The following is a 22,220-nucleotide window of genomic DNA, read 5'->3' as shown; positions in this document are numbered from 1 at the left end:
TTATGTGGGTCGATTAGGGGTAGATTGGGGTAAATCATATTAAAATTTGATATAAAAATTTGGGCGATTAAGGGAGATATCATCGTTCAAAGTCAAAGATAGAACGAAACTGCTAGCGTGAGAATGCAGACCTTTGGAAAAATCGAAATATAAAAAAACTAAAACTCATAGCTTAAATTTGTTTATGTGGGTCGATTAGGGGTAGATTGGGGTAAATCATATTAAAATTTGATATAAAAATTTGGGCGATTAAGGGAGATATCATCGTTCAAAGTCAAAGATAGAACGAAACTGCTAGCGTGAGAATGCAGACCTTTGGTAAAATTGAAATATAAAAAAAACTAAAACTCATAGCTTAAATTTGTTTATGTGGGTCGATTAGGGGTAGATTGGGGTAAATCATATTAAAATTTGATATAAAAATTTGGGCGATTAAGGGAGATATCATCGTTCAAAGTCAAAGATAGAACGAAACTGCTAGCGTGAGAATGCAGACCTTTGGTAAAATTGAAATATAAAAAAAACTAAAACTCATAGCTTAAATTTGTTTATGTGGGTCGATTAGGGGTAGATTGGGGTAAATCATATTAAAATTTGATATAAAAATTTGGGCGATTAAGGGAGATATCATCGTTCAAAGTCAAAGATAGAACGAAACTGCTAGCGTGAGAATGCAGACCTTTGGAAAAATCGAAATATAAAAAAACTAAAACTCATAGCTTAAATTTGTTTATGTGGGTCGACTGGAGATAGATTCAAGTAGATTATATCCAAATTTGAAACAAATATCTTAGCGACTAAGAAAGATATGATCGTTCAAAGTTGAAGATAGATTGAAACTGCTAGCGTGAGAATGCAGACCTTTGGAAAAATCGAAATATAAAAAAAACTAAAACTCATAGCTCAAATTTGTTTATGTGGGTCGATTAGGGGTAGATTGGGGTAAATCATATTAAAATTTGATATAAATATCTTGGCGATTAAGGGAGATATCATCCTTCAAAGTCGAAGGTAGAACGAAACTGTTAGCGTGAGAATGCAGACCTTCAGAAAAATCGAAATATAAAAAAAAGTAAAACTCATAGCTTAAATTTGTTTATGTGGGTCGATTAGGGGTAGATTGGGGTAAATCATATTAAAATTTGATATAAAAATTTGGGCGATTAAGGGAGATATCATCGTTCAAAGTCGAAGATGGATGGAAACTGCTAGCGTGAGAATGCAGACCTTTGGAAAAATCGAAATATAAAAAAAAGTAAAACTCATAGCTTAAATTTGTTTATGTGGGTCGATTAGGGGTAGATTGGGGTAAATCATATTAAAATTTGATATAAAAATTTGGGCGATTAAGGGAGATATCATCGTTCAAAGTCAAAGATAGAACGAAACTGCTAGCGTGAGAATGCAGACCTTTGGTAAAATTGAAATATAAAAAAAACTAAAACTCATAGCTCAAATTTGTTTATGTGGGTCGATTAGGGGTAGATTGGGGTAAATCATATTAAAATTTGATATAAAAATTTGGGCGATTAAGGGAGATATCATCGTTCAAAGTCAAAGATAGAACGAAACTGCTAGCGTGAGAATGCAGACCTTTGGTAAAATTGAAATATAAAAAAAACTAAAACTCATAGCTCAAATTTGTTTATGTGGGTCGATTAGGGGTAGATTGGGGTAAATCATATTAAAATTTGATATAAAAATTTGGGCGATTAAGGGAGATATCATCGTTCAAAGTCAAAGATAGAACGAAACTGCTAGCGTGAGAATGCAGACCTTTGGAAAAATCGAAATATAAAAAAAAGTAAAACTCATAGCTTAAATTTGTTTATGTGGGTCGATTAGGGGTAGATTGGGGTAAATCATATTAAAATTTGATATAAATATCTTAGCGATTAAGGGAGATATCATCGTTCAAAGTCAAAGATAGAACGAAACTGCTAGCGTGAGAATGCAGACCTTTGGAAAAATCGAAATATAAAAAAAACTAAAGCTCATAGCTTAAATTTGTTTATGTGGGTCGACTGGAAATAGATTCAAGTAGATTATATCCAAATTTGAAACAAATATCTTAGCGACTAAGAAAGATATGATCGTTCAAAGTTGAAGATAGATTGAAACTGCTAGCGTGAGAATGCAGACCTTTGGTAAAATTGAAATATAAAAAAAACTAAAACTCATAGCTTAAATTTGTTTATGTGGGTCGATTAAGGGTAGATTGGGGTAAATCATATTAAAATTTGATATAAATATCTTAGCGATTAAGGGAGATATAAGAAGTCAAAGTCAAAAATTAAAAATTGGAGATCTTAAAAAAACTTGTAGCCTACATCAGTTATATATTAATTAAAATTAATAATTGAGGGTAATTTCTCTGATTATCGAACTAATCCTACGTATATTTTTAGGTAATAATATTAACGATTATTATTTTCATGCGAAAACAAGTAGACTTTCTAGCAGATTTGTTCAAAGAAACTTCCAAGTGTATAATGCATCTGCCCGGACTATTCTTCCAACCGCTGTTAACATTTATAATTTTAACCCTCTTCTTTATGTTCTGGATATTCGTAGTGGTAAGTCAACTAATTATTATTTAGATATATTAAACTAGAAATAATACTAATAATAACGATTTTTAGTTATGTCTTGCGACAGCCAGTTATCCGGAAACTGCAGCGATTTCCGGAATCCGGCCCACTCAAGCCTCCGTTCCGATAACCACACCGACGACAAGTCCGAAAAAAATTACCGTGTCGTTTCTGGAAGCTTTAAACAGTAAGTCTCCAAAAATATTACGTTTAACACTTATTTAGGTAAGAGATTTAAGTAAATATCTTTTAGTAAAAAAGATTGCAGCCCTCTGGAAAAATTACTTTAAAAAATAAAATAACACTCATAGCTCAAATATGAAAATATAGGTTAATTACAGGTAGATTTAAGTAGATTATATCAAAATTTGAAATAAATATCTTGGCGATTAAGGAAGATATGGCCTCTCGAAGACAAAGATAGGACGAAACTGCTAGGGTGAAAATGCAGACCCTTGAAAAGATCTATATATAAAAAAGTCTAACATGTTTAGCTCAGATCTGTTTGTGTGGGTTGATTAAGGGTAGATTAAAGTAAAACATATCAAAATTTGAAATAAATATCTCAAATATTAAGTAAGATATGATTGTCTAAAGTCAAATATGGAACGAAACTGCTGGCATAAGGATGTAGGCCTCTGGAAAAATTGTTATTTAAAAACAACTAACACTCATAGCTTAAATCTGTTTATATGAGTCGGTCATAGGTAGATTTAAGTAAATCATATTTAAATTTGAAATCGATATCTCAATGATTAAGGAAGATACAATCTCTTAATCAATTTTGCAAAATATTCAAATTGAATTTTTTAATTTTTGTTAGAATTAACCGTGGTGGAATACATAGACGCGAGATGGATCAAAGGAATGTGGTGGGTGTATTTCATCGGGCTCATTTGGACGTCGGAATTCATCATGGCCTGCCAGCAAATGGTCATTTCGGGCGCCGTCGCTCATTGGTTTTACCGGCACAAGTACAAAAGCAACGACCACGTTTGCTACTCCATTGGGAAACTAATTAAATACCATCTGGGCTCGGTGGCTTTGGGCTCGCTCATCATCACCATCTTCAAGATTCCCAGGCTGATACTTACTTATTTACACGAGAGGTATTTATGATAATATTTTGCTATATATTCGTCATCGATTAATATAATTTTCAGGTGTAACCGCAACAAAGAAAAGGGCAGCGAATGCGCCTCGTGCGGATTGAAATGTTGCATTTGCTGTTTTTATTGCCTGGAAAAGTTTATTCGTTATTTAAATCACAACGCTTATACCGTCATCGCGATCGATGGATCTAATTTTTGCAAAGCAGCCGGAACAGTAAGTTTTCACTTCTTTATTTATTTCAACACTTAATTTGAAGGATACAGTTTAGAGCCCCATTCTTTTCCTATATATACGACAATATAATATGTCTTTCTAGGGCAGCAATATAATTCAAACAACATTTCTTTCAGGCTTTCGAAGTACTCACGTCGCACGCTTTGCAAGTGGCAACGATAAACAGTCTGGGAGATTTCATCCTGTTTCTCGGCAAGTGTTTCGTAACGGCTGTGACCGGTTCTGTGGGCTTGGCTATTTTCAGACAAAATTCGCAACTCAGTTTCTTCGCCGCTCCCACTTTATTGGTGTGCGTTTTCGCCTTTTTCGTCGCCCATTGCGTCCTGTCTTTGTACGAGGTAAATAAACTACTCGTTTTGTTTTATACATATTATAAAATTGTACCTAAAGATACTGATCAAAGGGGATTTACAGAAGAAAAAACGAATAAACGTCATTGTCGTTAAAAAAAAGAGGTTAGAAAAAACAATTGAAAACATTTTCTTCCTTTCTCTAATAGCCTCTTGTAACGTAACATTAAATCTTCTTTTTTAAATGGTCATAATTATTTGGTACGCTTACGCGTGTCAAGGTATGCCCAAGACATTTCATCCAAAGGCCACAAAAAAAAGAAGAAGTCACCCTTATTGGGGTTTAATGTTACATGTATAAATCATTAATTGTTTGTGTGGTTTGCGGAAATAGTACATTTATTTAAAGTTTTATTATTAATTTCTTGTTTAAATTTTAGATGGTGCTCGACACAGTGTATTTATGCATGTGTCAAAGCGGGGACGCTCCGGACGGAATCGAAATTAAAAATCTGGGCGTTACAAATAACGGAAACACGGAACTGGAACCGATAAACTAAAAATTATTATTTTTTAGGCCAAAGAAGCTGCTCGCGAATTTGATTTTAACTTATTTTCAGACTACCTATAATTTAAACCGTCGTGTCTTCTTCCAGAGCATTTACTTTGATATTAAGAAACATGTAAATCGTTTTTAGGTTTAACGGGTAACAGTATTTTTAGGTTTATACTTTGAAGAAAAGTATTTTTTACTCTTTTACTAATTAGACGTATCGTTGCAAGATTAACAGTATTTTAATATTAATGTATATTGTATTTTAAATAAATTTGGCTAAGCCAACAAGACTGCACATAATTTAAAGATTTTTAAACCAACATAATAAAAGAATATCAATTAGGGACAAGTTAGAAACAAGATTTATTTAATAGAGGGCCCCATGCACTGCGACAAATGGCTCGTCCAAACGGACTATTTTAAGGGACTTGCGTACATGAATACACCACTTTGTTATAGAAAATAAAACACATTAAAGTATTTTAAGAAATGTTTTTATTTTACACATATTTACTTCTATTAAAAATTAAGCCTTGGCTTTCTGAGTAACCTTATTTAGATATCTATGTTTCGCTTCCCGAAGTATCTGCTGTCTGTATTTTGCGGGGCTCATGTAGTGGGGGTTTTCCCATAACGGCACTCCGCCGAAACTTCCAGAGAATATTTTAACCTGTAAGAAACAAAGGTCTTTTCAGTATCAACATGGAGCTTTTAATATTAACCAAAAAGAATATATACTTACAGGATTTAAAACGAATCTTGGTCCTATTTCTGCCAGAGCCCCGTCTTCGGATAAAATTTGAAAGTTCCTGAACCATATTCTATTATCTAATATCGAGAATGTGTAAACGTGATCGAAGAACGGTTGGCTTTTGGGGTGATGGTTCGGAACACCGAATACTTGCGTCAGGAGCTCTTTTAATAGATTGTAATGGGGCTCTTTAGAGAACGTCGGATCGAAGCTTAACAGCGGTCTCGAACCTCTGAGGCAATTTCCAGTTAACTTAAGCTCAGCCATAGTTGACACTAGAAAGAAATTTTAATTAATGAATCTATAACGAGCTTATAGACCCAAAAGAAATTGAGCCCTATACCTAAATAGAATAATATTTAAATTACCATTTTCGACCAGACATTTTACGCTTGGTCCGTCCGGAACATTGGATAACCACAAATATAAATCTTTTTTTTTTCTGCCCTCAAACATAACGGCTTTGTTGCAGTTTTTGATTTCGCACATTTCGTTTATAACCGATAACGTTTTTGATCTTTCCATTTTCGATTCCGGTTTATGATGGGGCATTAGTTTCTTAATGTCTTCCATTAAATGTCTATCTCTGTGACTAATTCCTCTCGAGGCGAAAATTAGTACCCTTTGCTTGTTTGTCCATTTTTTCTAAAATAAGGAAATACGTTTAATTTCATTGATTAATAAGCGAATCAGGTGTACACGCATTATTGATGAATAATCTTACCTTTTTCGCTACGGGTTCGTCAGAATGCCTAACTGCTGGCAGTGGATTAAGCACTGGAGCTATATCTTCCACCAATTTTCTTTTCAGCCCTTTTTTTTTCATTGTGCCTTGTTTCATGGTTTATGATTAACAGCAAGCCAGAGGAAATTTAAGGTTAGAGAATATTAAAAAGAGGTTAGGACAAACACTTGAAAACATACTCTTCCTTTTTCTAATGGCCTCTTGTAACGTAACAATTAATCTTCTTCTTTTATAAATGGTCAGAATTGTATGGTACGCTTACGCGTGTCAGAACATTCGCAAGCTATTTCATAACTCTGTTTCTGTATTACTTAAATTTTGCGTGAGTTTTTATTGAAAATAAATGTTTTAAATACAGAAAAACTTTAAACTTACTGTATATATACAGAACTTTATTTTTATTTACTATTGGTTTAGGTTGTGTCATTAATCCAAAAGTCACAAAAAAAAGAAGAAGTAACCCTCATTGCCATCAGTCGGTGCTGTATGGATGTTTTTGTTTGATGAGAATCTTAAACTTTAAATACCACTACATGCGTCTATATTATTATATCTTTTAATTATGAGTTATTCTAGCGATTCAGAAATAAGCGAGAGTGATGCGGAGGTAAGTTTTATTTTAATATCATCAAGTTCATGGGCACCATGTGGGATTCGGGCACATTAAAAAATGTATTTTTAAAATAACAATATTTTAGCTTCAAGATGCTTTATTGGAGGGAAAATTAAAGCCCGGTTTGAATATAGTACAGGAAGCACCAAGAAAACTAGTTAACAATGTTGTAAGTAGTTTTGTATGTATAATTTTAAGTTAACACAACTTGTTAACTTTATGTTTGTTCTAACTAAATATCATAGCTCCACTTACTAAGCTAATTAACCTTTGTTTTAAAGAAAACGTTTTTCCATCAATCCTTAAAATAGCTATTATTACTCCCATTTACAAGAAGGGGGATAAAAATATGCCATCAAATTATAGACCGATCTCACTTTTACCTATAATCTCAAAAATTGTAGAGAAATGTATTGTAAACAGAATTGTAAATTTTCTCGAAAAATATAACTTGTTCTCAAGGGATCAATTTGGTTTTAGAAAGGGTAAAAATACTGTGCAAGCAATCTCAAGTCTGGTCTCGGATATAACAAATGCTTTTACAAATTTGGAGTACGACGCCGTTCTGTTTTGTGATCTTAGCAAGGCCTTTGACTGTGTCGACCATGGTGTCCTTCTCCGGAAGCTCGCTCCATATGGCTTTTCTCCTGATAGTGTGGAGCTATTGAGGTCATATCTGGAGGATCGATGCCAGATTGTCAGGGTGGGTGGGAAGGAGCTATGTCAACATAGGGATTCCACAGGGTTCCATTTCGGGACCAGTGCTCTTCCTAGTCTACATAAACGATCTGCCAATGATCGACAACTCGGCACACTTCACCATTTTTGCTGATGACACTACAGTAGCGTTTAGGTCTAAGACTTTTGAGGGGGCTCTGGAGGGCTCTATGGCGGCACAGATGAGGGTTCTTATTGAATGAAGACAAAACAAGAAGAATATTTTTTTTCTATGAGAAATCTTCACAAAGATAACAATCTGGATGATATCAACTTCTTGGGTGTTTGTCTGGATCCGAGGCTTCAGTGGGGAGGCCATGTTGACAGAGTGGGAAAGAGGCTAGCGAGTAGCCTCTTCTTGTTGCGTAATCTCGCCGATAATGTTTCACCAGAGATCCTGAAACTAGCATATTTCGCTCTCTTTCACACTCACTTCTCTTATGCGATTGAAGTATGGGGACATTCGGCTGACACCTATAGAATTTTCAGACTGCAGAGGAAGGCAGTAAGGCTGCTGGCTGGTCTCGGGTTTCGGGAGGACTGCCGGGAGGCATTTAAGTCACTAGGTATCCTGACACTGCCATCTCTGTTTATTTACCGCAACTTATTGAATGTAAAAAAGTAACAACGAATTATACCAGACTCACGATGACCTCCATGACTATAACACTCGAAATAAAAGTAAAATCGTGCAATTCACTACAGGTTGAAGAGGTGTCAGAGTGGTCAGGGGTACTGGTCTATAAAATTTTATAATAAACTGCCTGATAAAGTAAAAAACTTACCTTTCAAAAATTTTAAAAACAAAGTTAGAGTATTCCTTATAAAAAATGCATACTATTCTTTTAATGAATATTTGTCTTCTGACCATGTAAATGAAGCAGATTTTTAAGTATTTGTAGGTTTTTCCTTGAGTTTAAAATCATCTTATTCCAATCCTTTCTTTTTTTAAGATTTGAATGTGCTTAATCTGATGTGATGTGTAAAGTTATGTTTTTGTCTATTTGAAACAATTTTATGTCATTTTAATTAATTTATTAAATATTATATATACCTTAATTATACATATAAAGTGTAAATGTTTTGACGAGTGTAAAGCCAAGTGGCTATTAGCATAATAAATTGGATTTGATTTTGATAACGTGTAATATTTTAGAAAGGTCTCAAAAACAAACTGGAAGAAATGAAACTAAACCTACCATGGATCGAAAGATTGGACAGCGTAAACGACCAAGCTCCTTTGGCCCCCGAATTGGCGGCCCAAATGATGGCGCACGAACAAAAACGCGAATCACAGCTGAAAAACAACAAAAAACTACCCCGTTTCGCCCCTAGCGAAGATCCAATATTAAACGATTTTAAACGGGAGATTCAGTTTCATCGACAGGCGCAGGCGACCATACTGGAAACTATTCCCAAGTTAAAAGAGCTGGGATTGCCGACAACTAGGTATATTTAACATATATATTTATTTATTTATCTTTAGGAGTCTTAGTTACTAAACTAATTTGTTAATTATATTTTAGGCCAGAGGATTATTTCGCCGAAATGGCGAAAACAGACGAGCAAATGCAAAAAATCAGAGAACATTTAATAAAAAAGCAGTCGCAGCAGCAACGAACAGAAAGAGTGAAGCAACTAAGACAGCAAAGAAAAGAGGGAAAAATGTTACAAATTCAGACCAAACTGCAACGTCAACAAGAAAAAAAAGAAATGATCGATCAAGTGAAAAAGTTTAAAAAGGGAGGCGCGTCCAAAAATTTAGACTTTTTAAACTCGAACAAGGGCGGCTCGAAGAATATTTCGAAAAAATCCATTGAAAAACGCAAAATGAAAAATAAAAGGTTTGGTTTCGGAGGGAAAAAGAAGGGTTTAAAAACTAATACTAAAGATAGCGCTGCCGATATTAGCGAGTACAGAAGGCCTAAGCCGGCGGGAGCCATGAAGAAAGGAAAAGACAATAAAAGGTTGGGAAAAAATCGCCGGCAAAAGGTCAAAGCTAAAAGGAAATAACTTGGTAATTCAGTATTTGTAATGTTCAAACATGTATTTTTAGTTAATAAATATTACAGATATAAATATTGTTTTTTTTATTTGGGGGGGTTTGACATGGGTAGAATTAATGTTAATAACCTCTACAACAGGGCATAAGCACAAATCCTTTTTTTGCAATAACTATGCGTTCTTTTCTGGTTTATATTTAAAAAAATCATCTGCCTGTCTCTCTTTGCGTTTATTTATCTCTTTCTCTAATTATGTGTTTATCTATTTTTCTCTCTTTGTGTATTTATATTGGTTTTGTAGAAAAACTTTGTTCTTAAATAAAGGATGTTTGAATCGTGTAGGATCATTATTAGTCACCTTTACAACATGATATAAGAAAAAAAAAAGGCGGATTTACTAATCAACAATATTTAATATCACTTTTTACAATTTGTGTTATATTTTTGATTCTCAGAAACATCCATCTTGCATTTCTAAATCTTCCGAGGGTCCATTTATTTACTCTTTATTTCATGACTTAATTTTCTCCACACGTCGGCATCGAACCTGAAATAAGAATATTTTGATAAATATTAGAATGTTCAAACATTGGAAAACAAAAATTGTTAATTTTGATTAGTTAATCTATTTTAACACTTACCGTTATTCGAACTTAACAAGTCGTATAAATGGGGCCCCCGCCCGTTTTGTCCTTCCGACGCCCCGTTTTCGTCGATTAATAAACTGCAATATTTGGAATCTTCGTCGCCCAAACATTTATTCGTACCGCTAATTCGGCTTTTCGATATTAATTTCGTTTTAAATTCGTCGCTATTTAAATTCGCGTTAGATTCCAATGGTTCTGCACGTTCCGGATCTACAATTGAAAATAATTATTTTATATTAAAAAAGTGGGATTTTGAGGTACGTTTATTTAAATTAAAAACAAGATATTATCCACTCGTAGACGCTACTTAAATAAAGGTACAAAAGTAGACAACGGCATCCTCCTCTCTCTCGCTGTTTGTCATAGTTTCTCTTCCTCTCAGTGTGGGTCCTTTTTTCTTTATTTCTCTCCCTCACTCTCTGTATTTCTACCTTACCATTATGGGAAACGAATATAAAGAATGCTTATTCTACTCACACTTATTATTAATCCAAAATCTGTATCTGAAAATATCGCGTTTTCTATGGCTGGCTAACCTTATTAAATAAAACTTAAACTAACCTTGCCTGATATCCGGTTCGTCCGGATGTTCCTTGCGCACGTGCTGTTGCAATTTCGCTTTGCTGGCGTATTGCTTGTGACACCAACGACAATTTTTCGGTCTGGTGGTCACGCTACCCACCGTCTGCGAGTACGTGGGCTGGGCCGCTCCTCCTTGTAAACTATTCCCTTGTTGCCTCAAAAACAAGAAATTAAATTTTTTAAACTAGTCGCCACGAAAACGATTTAATTATCCCCCCAAAATACGCGAGAGAATCTCATATATATATATAATAAAACGTCAGTGTTCGTCTGTAGAACTATGTTTCTATGGTAACTCTCACTTGTCACTGTCTGTCACACGTAATAACCTATCGCGCATTCCCTACATATCGATACAACGACACATTTCTATTAGTGTTTTGTTTGCGTTTGACAGTTGCTTTCGAATTTAACCTCAAAAATTTGAAAACATTTTAGAGCATATAATTTATGGTGATTGCCTTGCAGCAAAGCCATAAACCAGGCAAGCAAAAGCAAATGGCATTTGTCTTGTCGAGAAAGCAAGCATATAATTTACACCAATCGTTTGACAGGTATTTAAACTAGTTTCAAATTAAATTCCTTCAGCTAGTCTTCGCGAAAACGCTTTAATTATCAAACCAAAATTCGAAGAACGTTCGCGAGAGTATTGCTTATGCTTACCTATTATTAACCGGTAAAGCCGCTCCGGGATGGTTTTTTAAAATGTGTACTTTCCTCTTGGTGCTGCTTTTGTAGACTTTATCGCAATACTGGCAATAGTAGTCCTTGGTGGTTTGGAGAATGGGTAAATTGAGTTCCGGAACAGAGTCTGGAGTGATGTCCGGGTGACGTTTCGCCAGGTGGTTAACCAGCATACCTAACACAATTAGGTTCAATTCATTTATATTGTTATAAAGTCTAGCCTGTGGCTTGTTATAATTATTAAAAATAATCTGTTTGCCTCACCCCTTCTCTTAAAGCCAACCAAACACGTATGGCACTTGTAAATGAACCTGTGAAAATCCGTGGGCTCCGCCTTGGATGAAAAGGGGGCCCGTTTGGCGTGGCCCGACCTCCCGCCGTCCTCCTTAAACCGCCCCTCCGGATGAATCTTCTTGACGTGGTCCTTCAGCTTGTCCTTCCTCTTGAATTGCCTGCCGCACTCGGAGCAGAGAAACTCGCGATGATCCGAATGCTTCAGCATGTGCTTCTTCAGCAAATCTTCCGTGGAAAAGGTGCCCGGACAATGCTGGCAGGCCAGCTTGCGTTCGCCGTGGAAGGCGCGAATGTGTTTCCTGATTACGCTGTACTTTTTGAAGGATTTCTGGCAATGCGGGCAGGCGAATTGGTCGTTTTGCGCGTGCTTCGGGATGTGCCATTTGAGCTTCAACACGTGGTCGAAGGTCTCGTTGCAGATGGGACAGACGAAGAAGAAGTCGCCGCCGGAGTGCATGACGGCGTGCGCCGCGAGGGCGGATTTGGTCAGGAATCGGCGCTTGCAAACCTTGCACTGCAACGGCTTGGAGTCTTCGGAACCGTGGGTGGACATGTGCTTCTGCAATTTTTCATCAATACTAAATATATTTATATGTGTCGGTCACAGGTAGATTAAAGCAAGTCATGTCCAAATTTAAAAACGATATCTTAATCATTAAAGAAGATACGATCGTTCAAAGTTGAAACTGCTAGCATAAATATGTGGATCTTTGAAAAAATCAATATATAAAAAAAACTAAAACTCATAACTCAAATATGTTTATGTAGCTGGTTTACAGGTAGATTCAAGTAGATTATATTCAAATTTGAAACAAATATCTTTGCGACTAAGAAAGATATGATCGTTCAAAGTTGAAGATAGATTGAAACTGGTAGCGTGAGAATGCAGACCTCCAGAAAAATCAAAATATAAAAAAAACTATAACTCATAGCTCAAATCTGTTTATTTGAGTCGACTACAGATAGATTCAAGTAGATTATATTCAAATTTGAAACAAATATCTTTGCGACTAAGAAAGATATGATCGTTCAAAGTTGAAGATAGATTGAAACTGCTAGCGTGAGAATGCAGACCTCCAGAAAAATCAAAATATAAAAAAAACTATAACTCATAGCTCAAATCTGTTTATTTGAGTCGACTACAGATAGATTCAAGTAGATTATATTCAAATTTGAAACAAATATCTTTGCGACTAAGAAAGATATGATCGTTCAAAGTTGAAGATAGATTGAAACTGCTAGCGTGAGAATGCAGACCTCCAGAAAAATCAAAATATAAAAAAAACTATAACTCATAGCTCAAATCTGTTTATTTGAGTCGACTACAGATAGATTCAAGTAGATTATATTCAAATTTGAAACAAATATCTTTGCGACTAAGAAAGATATGATCGTTCAAAGTTGAAGATAGATTGAAACTGCTAGCGTGAGAATGCAGACCTCCAGAAAAATCAAAATATAAAAAAAACTATAACTCATAGCTCAAATCTGTTTATTTGAGTCGACTACAGATAGATTCAAGTAGATTATATTCAAATTTGAAACAAATATCTTTGCGACTAAGAAAGATATGATCGTTCAAAGTTGAAGATAGATTGAAACTGGTAGCGTGAGAATGCAGACCTCCAGAAAAATCAAAATATAAAAAAAACTATAACTCATAGCTCAAATCTGTTTATTTGAGTCGACTACAGATAGATTCAAGTAGATTATATTCAAATTTGAAACAAATATCTTTGCGACTAAGAAAGATATGATCGTTCAAAGTTGAAGATAGATTGAAACTGGTAGCGTGAGAATGCAGACCTCCAGAAAAATCAAAATATAAAAAAAACTATAACTCATAGCTCAAATCTGTTTATTTGAGTCGACTACAGATAGATTCAAGTAGATTATATTCAAATTTGAAACAAATATCTTAGCGACTAAGAAAGATATGATCGTTCAAAGTTGAAGATAGATTGAAACTGCTAGCGTGAGAATGCAGACCTCCAGAAAAATCAAAATATAAAAAAAACTATAACTCATAGCTCAAATCTGTTTATTTGAGTCGACTACAGATAGATTCAAGTAGATTATATTCAAATTTGAAACAAATATCTTTGCGACTAAGAAAGATATGATCGTTCAAAGTTGAAGATAGATTGAAACTGGTAGCGTGAGAATGCAGACCTCCAGAAAAATCAAAATATAAAAAAAACTATAACTCATAGCTCAAATCTGTTTATTTGAGTCGACTACAGATAGATTCAAGTAGATTATATTCAAATTTGAAACAAATATCTTTGCGACTAAGAAAGATATGATCGTTCAAAGTTGAAGATAGATTGAAACTGCTAGCGTGAGAATGCAGACCTCCAGAAAAATCAAAATATAAAAAAAACTATAACTCATAGCTCAAATCTGTTTATTTGAGTCGACTACAGATAGATTCAAGTAGATTATATTCAAATTTGAAACAAATATCTTTGCGACTAAGAAAGATATGATCGTTCAAAGTTGAAGATAGATTGAAACTGCTAGCGTGAGAATGCAGACCTCCAGAAAAATCAAAATATAAAAAAAACTATAACTCATAGCTCAAATCTGTTTATTTGAGTCGACTACAGATACATTCAAGTAGATTATATTCAAATTTGAAACAAATATCTTAGCGACTAAGAAAGATATGATCGTTCAAAGTTGAAGATAGATTGAAACTGGTAGCGTCAGAATGCAGACCTCCAGAAAAATCAAAATATAAAAAAAACTATAACTCATAGCTCAAATCTGTTTATTGGAGTCGACTACAGATAGATTCAAGTAGATTATATTCAAATTTGAAACAAATATCTTTGCGACTAAGAAAGATATGATCGTTCAAAGTTGAAGATAGATTGAAACTGGTAGCGTGAGAATGCAGACCTCCAGAAAAATCAAAATATAAAAAAAACTATAACTCATAGCTCAAATCTGTTTATTTGAGTCGACTACAGATAGATTCAAGTAGATTATATTCAAATTTGAAACAAATATCTTTGCGACTAAGAAAGATATGATCGTTCAAAGTTGAAGATAGATTGAAACTGCTAGCGTGAGAATGCAGACCTCCAGAAAAATCAAAATATAAAAAAAACTATAACTCATAGCTCAAATCTGTTTATTTGAGTCGACTACAGATAGATTCAAGTAGATTATATTCAAATTTGAAACAAATATCTTTGCGACTAAGAAAGATATGATCGTTCAAAGTTGAAGATAGATTGAAACTGCTAGCGTGAGAATGCAGACCTCCAGAAAAATCAAAATATAAAAAAAACTATAACTCATAGCTCAAATCTGTTTATTTGAGTCGACTACAGATAGATTCAAGTAGATTATATTCAAATTTGAAACAAATATCTTTGCGACTAAGAAAGATATGATCGTTCAAAGTTGAAGATAGATTGAAACTGGTAGCGTGAGAATGCAGACCTCCAGAAAAATCAAAATATAAAAAAAACTATAACTCATAGCTCAAATCTGTTTGTTTGAGTCGACTAGGGATAGATTCAAGTAGATTATATCAAAATTTGAAATAAATATCTTTGCGACTAAGAAAGATATGATCGTTCAAAGTTGAAGATAGATTGAAACTGGTAGCGGGAGAATGCAGACCTCCAGAAAAATCAAAATATAAAAAAAACTATAACTCATAGCTCAAATCTGTTTATTTGAGTCGACTACAGATAGATTCAAGTAGATTATATTCAAATTTGAAACAAATATCTTTGCGACTAAGAAAGATATGATCGTTCAAAGTTGAAGATAGATTGAAACTGCTAGCGTGAGAATGCAGACCTCCAGAAAAATCAAAATATAAAAAAAACTATAACTCATAGCTCAAATCTGTTTATTTGAGTCGACTAGGGATAGATTCAAGTAGATTATATTCAAATTTGAAATAAATATCTTTGCGACTAAGAAAGATATGATCGTTCAAAGTTGAAGATAGATTGAAACTGCTAGCGTGAGAATGCAGACCTCCAGAAAAATCAAAATATAAAAAAAACTATAACTCATAGCTCAAATCTGTTTATTTGAGTCGACTAGGGATAGATTCAAGTAGATTATATTCAAATTTGAAATAAATATCTTTGCGACTAAGAAAGATATGATCGTTCAAAGTTGAAGATAGATTGAAACTGCTAGCGTGAGAATGCAGACCTCCAGAAAAATCAAAATATAAAAAAAACTATAACTCATAGCTCAAATCTGTTTATTTGAGTCGACTAGGGATAGATTCAAGTAGATTATATTCAAATTTGAAATAAATATCTTTGCGACTAAGAAAGATATGATCGTTCAAAGTTGAAGATAGATTGAAACTGCTAGCGTGAGAATGCAGACCTCCAGAAAAATCAAAATATAAAAAAAACTATAACTCATAGCTCAAATCTGTTTATTTGAGTCGACTAGGGATAGATTCAAGTAGATTATATTCAAATTTGAAATAAATATCTTTGCGACTAAGAAAGATATGATCGTTCAAAGTTGAAGATAGATTGAAACTGCTAGCGTGAGAATGCAGACCTCCAGAAAAATCAAAATATAAAAAAAACTATAACTCATAGCTCAAATCTGTTTGTTTGAGTCGACTAGGGATAGATTCAAGTAGATTATATCAAAATTTGAAATAAATATCTTTGCGACTTAAGATAGATTGAAACTGCTAGCGTGAGAATGCAGACCTCCAGAAAAATCAAAATATAAAAAAACTATAACTCATAGCTCAAATCTGTTTATTTGAGTCGACTACAGATAGATTCAAGTAGATTATATTCAAATTTGAAACAAATATCTTTGCGACTAAGAAAGATATGATCGTTCAAAGTTGAAGATAGATTGAAACTGCTAGCGTGAGAATGCAGACCTCCAGAAAAATCAAAATATAAAAAAAACTATAACTCATAGCTCAAATCTGTTTATTTGAGTCGACTACAGATAGATTCAAGTAGATTATATTCAAATTTGAAACAAATATCTTTGCGACTAAGAAAGATATGATCGTTCAAAGTTGAAGATAGATTGAAACTGGTAGCGTCAGAATGCAGACCTCCAGAAAAATCAAAATATAAAAAAAACTATAACTCATAGCTCAAATCTGTTTATTTGAGTCGACTACAGATACATTCAAGTAGATTATATTCAAATTTGAAACAAATATCTTAGCGACTAAGAAAGATATGATCGTTCAAAGTTGAAGATAGATTGAAACTGGTAGCGTCAGAATGCAGACCTCCAGAAAAATCAAAATATAAAAAAAACTATAACTCATAGCTCAAATCTGTTTATTTGAGTCGACTACAGATAGATTCAAGTAGATTATATTCAAATTTGAAACAAATATCTTTGCGACTAAGAAAGATATGATCGTTCAAAGTTGAAGATAGATTGAAACTGGTAGCGTGAGAATGCAGACCTCCAGAAAAATCAAAATATAAAAAAAACTATAACTCATAGCTCAAATCTGTTTATTTGAGTCGACTACAGATAGATTCAAGTAGATTATATTCAAATTTGAAACAAATATCTTTGCGACTAAGAAAGATATGATCGTTCAAAGTTGAAGATAGATTGAAACTGCTAGCGTGAGAATGCAGACCTCCAGAAAAATCAAAATATAAAAAAAACTATAACTCATAGCTCAAATCTGTTTATTTGAGTCGACTACAGATAGATTCAAGTAGATTATATCCAAATTTGAAATAAATATCTTAGCGACTAAGAAAGATATGATCATTCAAAGTTGAAGATAGATTGAAACTGGTAGCGTGAGAATGCAGACCTCCAGAAAAATCAAAATATATAAAAAACTAAAACTCATAGCTCAAATCTGTTTATTTGAGTCGACTACAGATAGATTCAAGTAGATTATATCAAAATTTGAAATAAATATCTGGACGACTAAGAAAGATATGATCGTTCAAACCCAAATATATAACCTCATAGCTAAAAGCTAATAAAATACCTGCAGTCTAGCCTGGTGCGAAAACAGCTTATAACAAACGTCGCACCGCACGCCGGCTTCCTTTTTCACCCGACTCGGTGTCACGTGATAAGTGACGTGTACCACCAGCTGCCTTCTGGTGGGGAACTTTCGTTGGCACTGCGGACACACGTGGTTCGCATAATCCAGAGCCAAATCCGGATCGTGCTCCAGCTTGTGAATGTTTAACAGGGACTCCATCCGGAACCTCACGTGACAAATATCGCACTCGAAATTTCTAAAAAACGATTACTATCGATGCTTTTATAAATGATTGCCTGTTTGGAATGTTTGAAGAGAGATCTTTGTGCCAAAACTTACGGCTGAATGGAAAAATAATCCTTAATCTTGACCCCGCTGAAGCGATGCTCCTCCAGCAGGTGGCTCTTTAAAGTGTTAAAATTGACCTTCGTAGAAAAGGAATGCTGGCAAACGTTGCATTCCACCACGTCCGCGTCGGATTTGGCCGACAACAAAAACTTTTTTTTGCACTTTTTTTTCGGTTTCAGGTTCTCGTCGATTTTTTTGTCGTGTTCCTCCAGGTGCCTTTGCAATTCCTCCGACGAGGCGCAGATAAAAGAACACTCGAAACAGGGCCAGTTTAATACTTCCGCAGGTTTCAACGCTTTTAGATTATAGCGTTCCGCATAGGCGGTGCTGTATCCGACCTGGAAAGTATTAAATGTATTAAAGAAAAACGTCAGATCTCAAATCTGTTAATGTGGGTCTGTTACAGGTGGATCCAAGTATATCACATCCAAATTTGAAATAAATATATTTACGATTAAGGAAGATATGATCGTTCAAAGTCGAAGGTAGAACGAAACTGCTAGCGTGAGAATGCAGACCTCTAAAAAAATTGAAATATAAAAAAACTAAAAATCAAAGCTCAAATCTGTTAATGCGGTTTGTTACGGGTAGATCCAAGTAGATCATATCAAAATTTGAGATAAATATCTCTACGATTAAGGAAGATATGATCGTTCAAAGTCGAAGATTGAACCAAACTGGTAGCGTGAGAATGCAGACCTCTAAAAAATTGAAATATAAAAAAATCCAAAAGTCAAAGCTCAAATCTGTTTATGTGGGTTTATTACGGGTAGATTCAAGTAGATCATATCCAAATTTGAAATAAATATCTATACGATTAAGAAAGATATGGTCGCTCAAAGTCAAAGATAGATCGAAACTTCCAGCATGATAATGCAGAACCAAAGTTTCCTTAAACTTTTTGCACCGATCGATCGACATGAAACATCTGTAGGCAAAATCAACCATCACTTAATCTTCTCACATACATTTTTTCTGTAAAAATGTTCCCGCTCACCTTTAACTCCTCTTTTGGTAGTACATTTTTGGTCGTATAATAATACAGTCCCCCTTCTTCTTCCGTCATAACTAAATTTTGTTCTTCTAAAGCTGGAAGCTTTCCTGACAAATTTCATCCAATTCGATGCGTCTAAAGATAATACAACTTTTTAGATTAAATAAAGAGAAATATAAGTGCCTGTAAATCTTTCTGGAGAAATAATACTAATAATACGTTTTATTTGATATAAAATTAGTAATTTGCGGCTTACTTACGTTCGTCCGAGACGTCAATATTATAAATATTTCCTTTAATTGTAATTAAAAAACGTAAATCGTCACTTTTATCGCTTATTTCTATATCACAATTATTGGGAACAAAAACTCCTTCTAACGGACCGAATTGGGTCCTCCCTGGTATCATTTTCTTAGCTACCACCACGTTTTCTGAAATAACAATATTTATTTAATACTACTAAACTATATAGTACACTTTATTCAACTTATTTAACAGTCTAGTCGCTTAATCGTGTAACCTTACCTTCATTTATTTTGGTAATACACAAATATGCCTCCGGCAATGTGGCTCGAGCTCTTGGTAATATTGGCTTATCCATAATACTATAAACACAATACACTAAAAAATAGCAAAAGTTTACGGACACCTTAAAACAGTTTGTCCAGAAATACTTTACTTATACCCCAAATAGCTTACGTGGTAGTTTCCCGGTTCAACTTCGTGCTTGGCTCCACTTCTCGTTTGCATTTTCGACCTCTCACTATCCAAGTTTCTTTTCGACAAACAATTTATATAATTGTTAATGACTTCTTCGTTGATCGATGTGACCACGGTCGATTGATTATCGGCGTTATTCAATTCCGATTTTAAAGTATTCTCGTCCAGCGCCAACAAGTCGGATTCTAATATGGGCCCCGGCACCAAAGTTTCCAACAATCGTTGGTCCTCTTCCAGGCATTGTTCCACCAGTAATTCTTGGGCGTTTACGCTGTAGGAAATACCTATTTCGGATAAATTAACATCGTCAAACAATATGTCATTTTATACTACCAAAAATTGACATTTAGTTTCATTTGTTTTCGCTGAGTACCATTTATTTTCGTTTGTTTTTATAACCTCTAAAACCCAGCAGAACCTCAGAAGTATAAATAAACAAACGGCTAGTTAAAAACCAATTTAAAAAAACCCCAATATTTACCCGTGGTATGATCCGTAATCAACAATTCCACCCCTTGCTGGTCTCTCGTTCTGACCAACTGTAACGCGTCCGAATCGCACATATCAACATTATCGTTGACCAAATTAAAAAACTGATTGTCCAAGCTTTTGATATTTTTATCGCACAGGACTACGCCGTTATCGGTTTCTTTGGCTTGGGCGCTTTTATTATCGTTTACGAGCTGGCGAATCACGATGGGGTCCATCTGGTTGTCCGGATACTGCACCAGCACCGGGCTGTATCGCGCCACGGAGCTCATGTTGGGATCCAGGGGGCTCACTTGAGCCGTGACGTAGCTCGATTTTGGTTCTTGAGGATCGATGTGGGGCACAAAACTTTGGCACTTTCCACCTGGAATACAATTGAATAATACTAGAGTCTCGGTATGTAGCATGTTATTACATAAGAATCTTAATACGAAAGATTGCTTATTGAAACATATCATTTATAAACAAGGAAATATAACAGGTATATAATATCCATTGATTTTTAATTAGATTTGTTTAAACAGGGCCCAATGGCGAGACCTATATTATCTAGACTTTCTGATCCTCTCGGACAGTTACAAAATGAGCCCCAAAAACGCCGTGACTTGAGGGAATTACTTACAGCAATAAACAGGCTGGAATGTTGTAAATTATCGTCGGAAATGCTTTCTTGGCACGACTGTAAGTCCAGCGAAGTGGTCAGGTCCCCTACGCTATCTGAACAGTCTACTAAATTCTTCATTTTTGCTTAAAACCAGGGCGCGAAGCTCAAAAAACTTTGGGTATATTAAAAGTTAACATAAATGCCCCCGATATTGGGATAGTATTTTTCATCGATAACGTAAACTTGATATTATTTATGGATAATTTAACTCTGACATTTCCTAAATCACAACATTTCAAACCATAAAAAATATATATATAGAAAAAACAAGTCGCAACTCGTTGGCGTCTCATAAATGACATTAATGACAGATGACCAAAGCAGTTCGAGGTTAAAGAGGACAATCTGTCAAACTGACCAGGCAACATGGCTACCATTAAAATTTATTTTACACTATAAAATATTTATTTTTTCAGCTATTTATATGTTACTAAAAGTAATTTAAATATTAGCCATAAGGTTTTGTCAAATTTAAAGGTTGTGGATGTAATGTTTAAAAAAAAAACATAATTTAATAGTTTACCAGGTTGCCTATAGGTTTTCGTTGGCGCTTTTTAAAAGGCGTTTGTGTTCTTTGAGAATGAATTTCTATGCGTCAAAAAAAAAAAAAGAACGTCGTTTTAACGTTAATGTTAAACCTGATGGCGTATGGCTTCCATTACCCTTTTTATCAACCGAGGACGACACGCCGTAAACAAACCTATTTTCCTTTTTTATCTTTGTACTGATATCAGATTTCGGTCTCGTTTGCACCACACTTATTTGCTTTTATATCGCGTTTAACCAGTATTGTAAATCGCTTTTTAAATTAACTGTTAGTAAAGAAAATCCATTTGGTGCAAAACGATGGTCGAAAGAATGAGTCAAGAGATTTCGGATTTCTGATCGTAGGTTAAAAGAAGATAAAAAATGTCTGATCCGACGATTCAGACGTTCTGTTGCTATCGTGGAAACGGCACAGATGTTGCGGTCACTGTTATGGAGGAATTTAACACAGACGCTTATAATACTGTTTGCTTATTTTCTTCGTCTTTAGGAATTTTAGGAGCCATTTATCAGGTGCGTTAACAATCATAATTATTACTTTATTGACAATTTCAAATTAAAGAGCCGAAAAAACGAGAATAATTGAAATAACAAATGTTTTTTGGGGCTCCAACGCAATCATGTATTCGGCCCTTAGAGTAACTCGGAGT

General features: G+C 34.5%; 2 protein-coding genes across 2 annotated transcripts; one reads left to right on the top strand and one right to left on the bottom strand.

The window, feature by feature from the left end:
- Nucleotides 1–5,310: 5,310 nt before the first annotated feature.
- On the bottom strand, nucleotides 5,311–6,376 carry LOC147848139 (uncharacterized). Its single transcript, XM_087338647.1, has 4 exons — nucleotides 6,260–6,376; nucleotides 5,904–6,180; nucleotides 5,527–5,810; nucleotides 5,311–5,454 (listed from the first exon to the last, which is right to left on the bottom strand). Exons 1-4 carry the CDS (start codon nucleotides 6,374–6,376, stop codon nucleotides 5,311–5,313), a joined length of 822 nt encoding a protein of 273 aa, XP_087194773.1.
- Nucleotides 6,377–7,842: 1,466 nt separating this feature from the next.
- Nucleotides 7,843–9,623, top strand: LOC147848138 (uncharacterized). The gene is made up of 4 exons (XM_087338646.1): nucleotides 7,843–8,223; nucleotides 8,316–8,348; nucleotides 8,767–9,059; nucleotides 9,137–9,623. Exons 1-4 carry the CDS (start codon nucleotides 7,843–7,845, stop codon nucleotides 9,621–9,623), a joined length of 1,194 nt encoding a protein of 397 aa, XP_087194772.1.
- Nucleotides 9,624–22,220: the final 12,597 nt, after the last annotated feature.

This window comes from Azolla caroliniana, unplaced genomic scaffold (genome assembly GCF_043228905.1).
Source record: "Azolla caroliniana isolate FFs.n. ecotype wild unplaced genomic scaffold, voAzoCaro1.0.p SCAF_499, whole genome shotgun sequence".
In the NCBI taxonomy this organism is placed as follows: domain Eukaryota; kingdom Viridiplantae; phylum Streptophyta; class Polypodiopsida; order Salviniales; family Salviniaceae; genus Azolla; species Azolla caroliniana.
The sequence above is the reverse complement of the archived record's forward strand: the minus strand, read 5'-3'. Positions and strand labels throughout refer to the sequence as shown.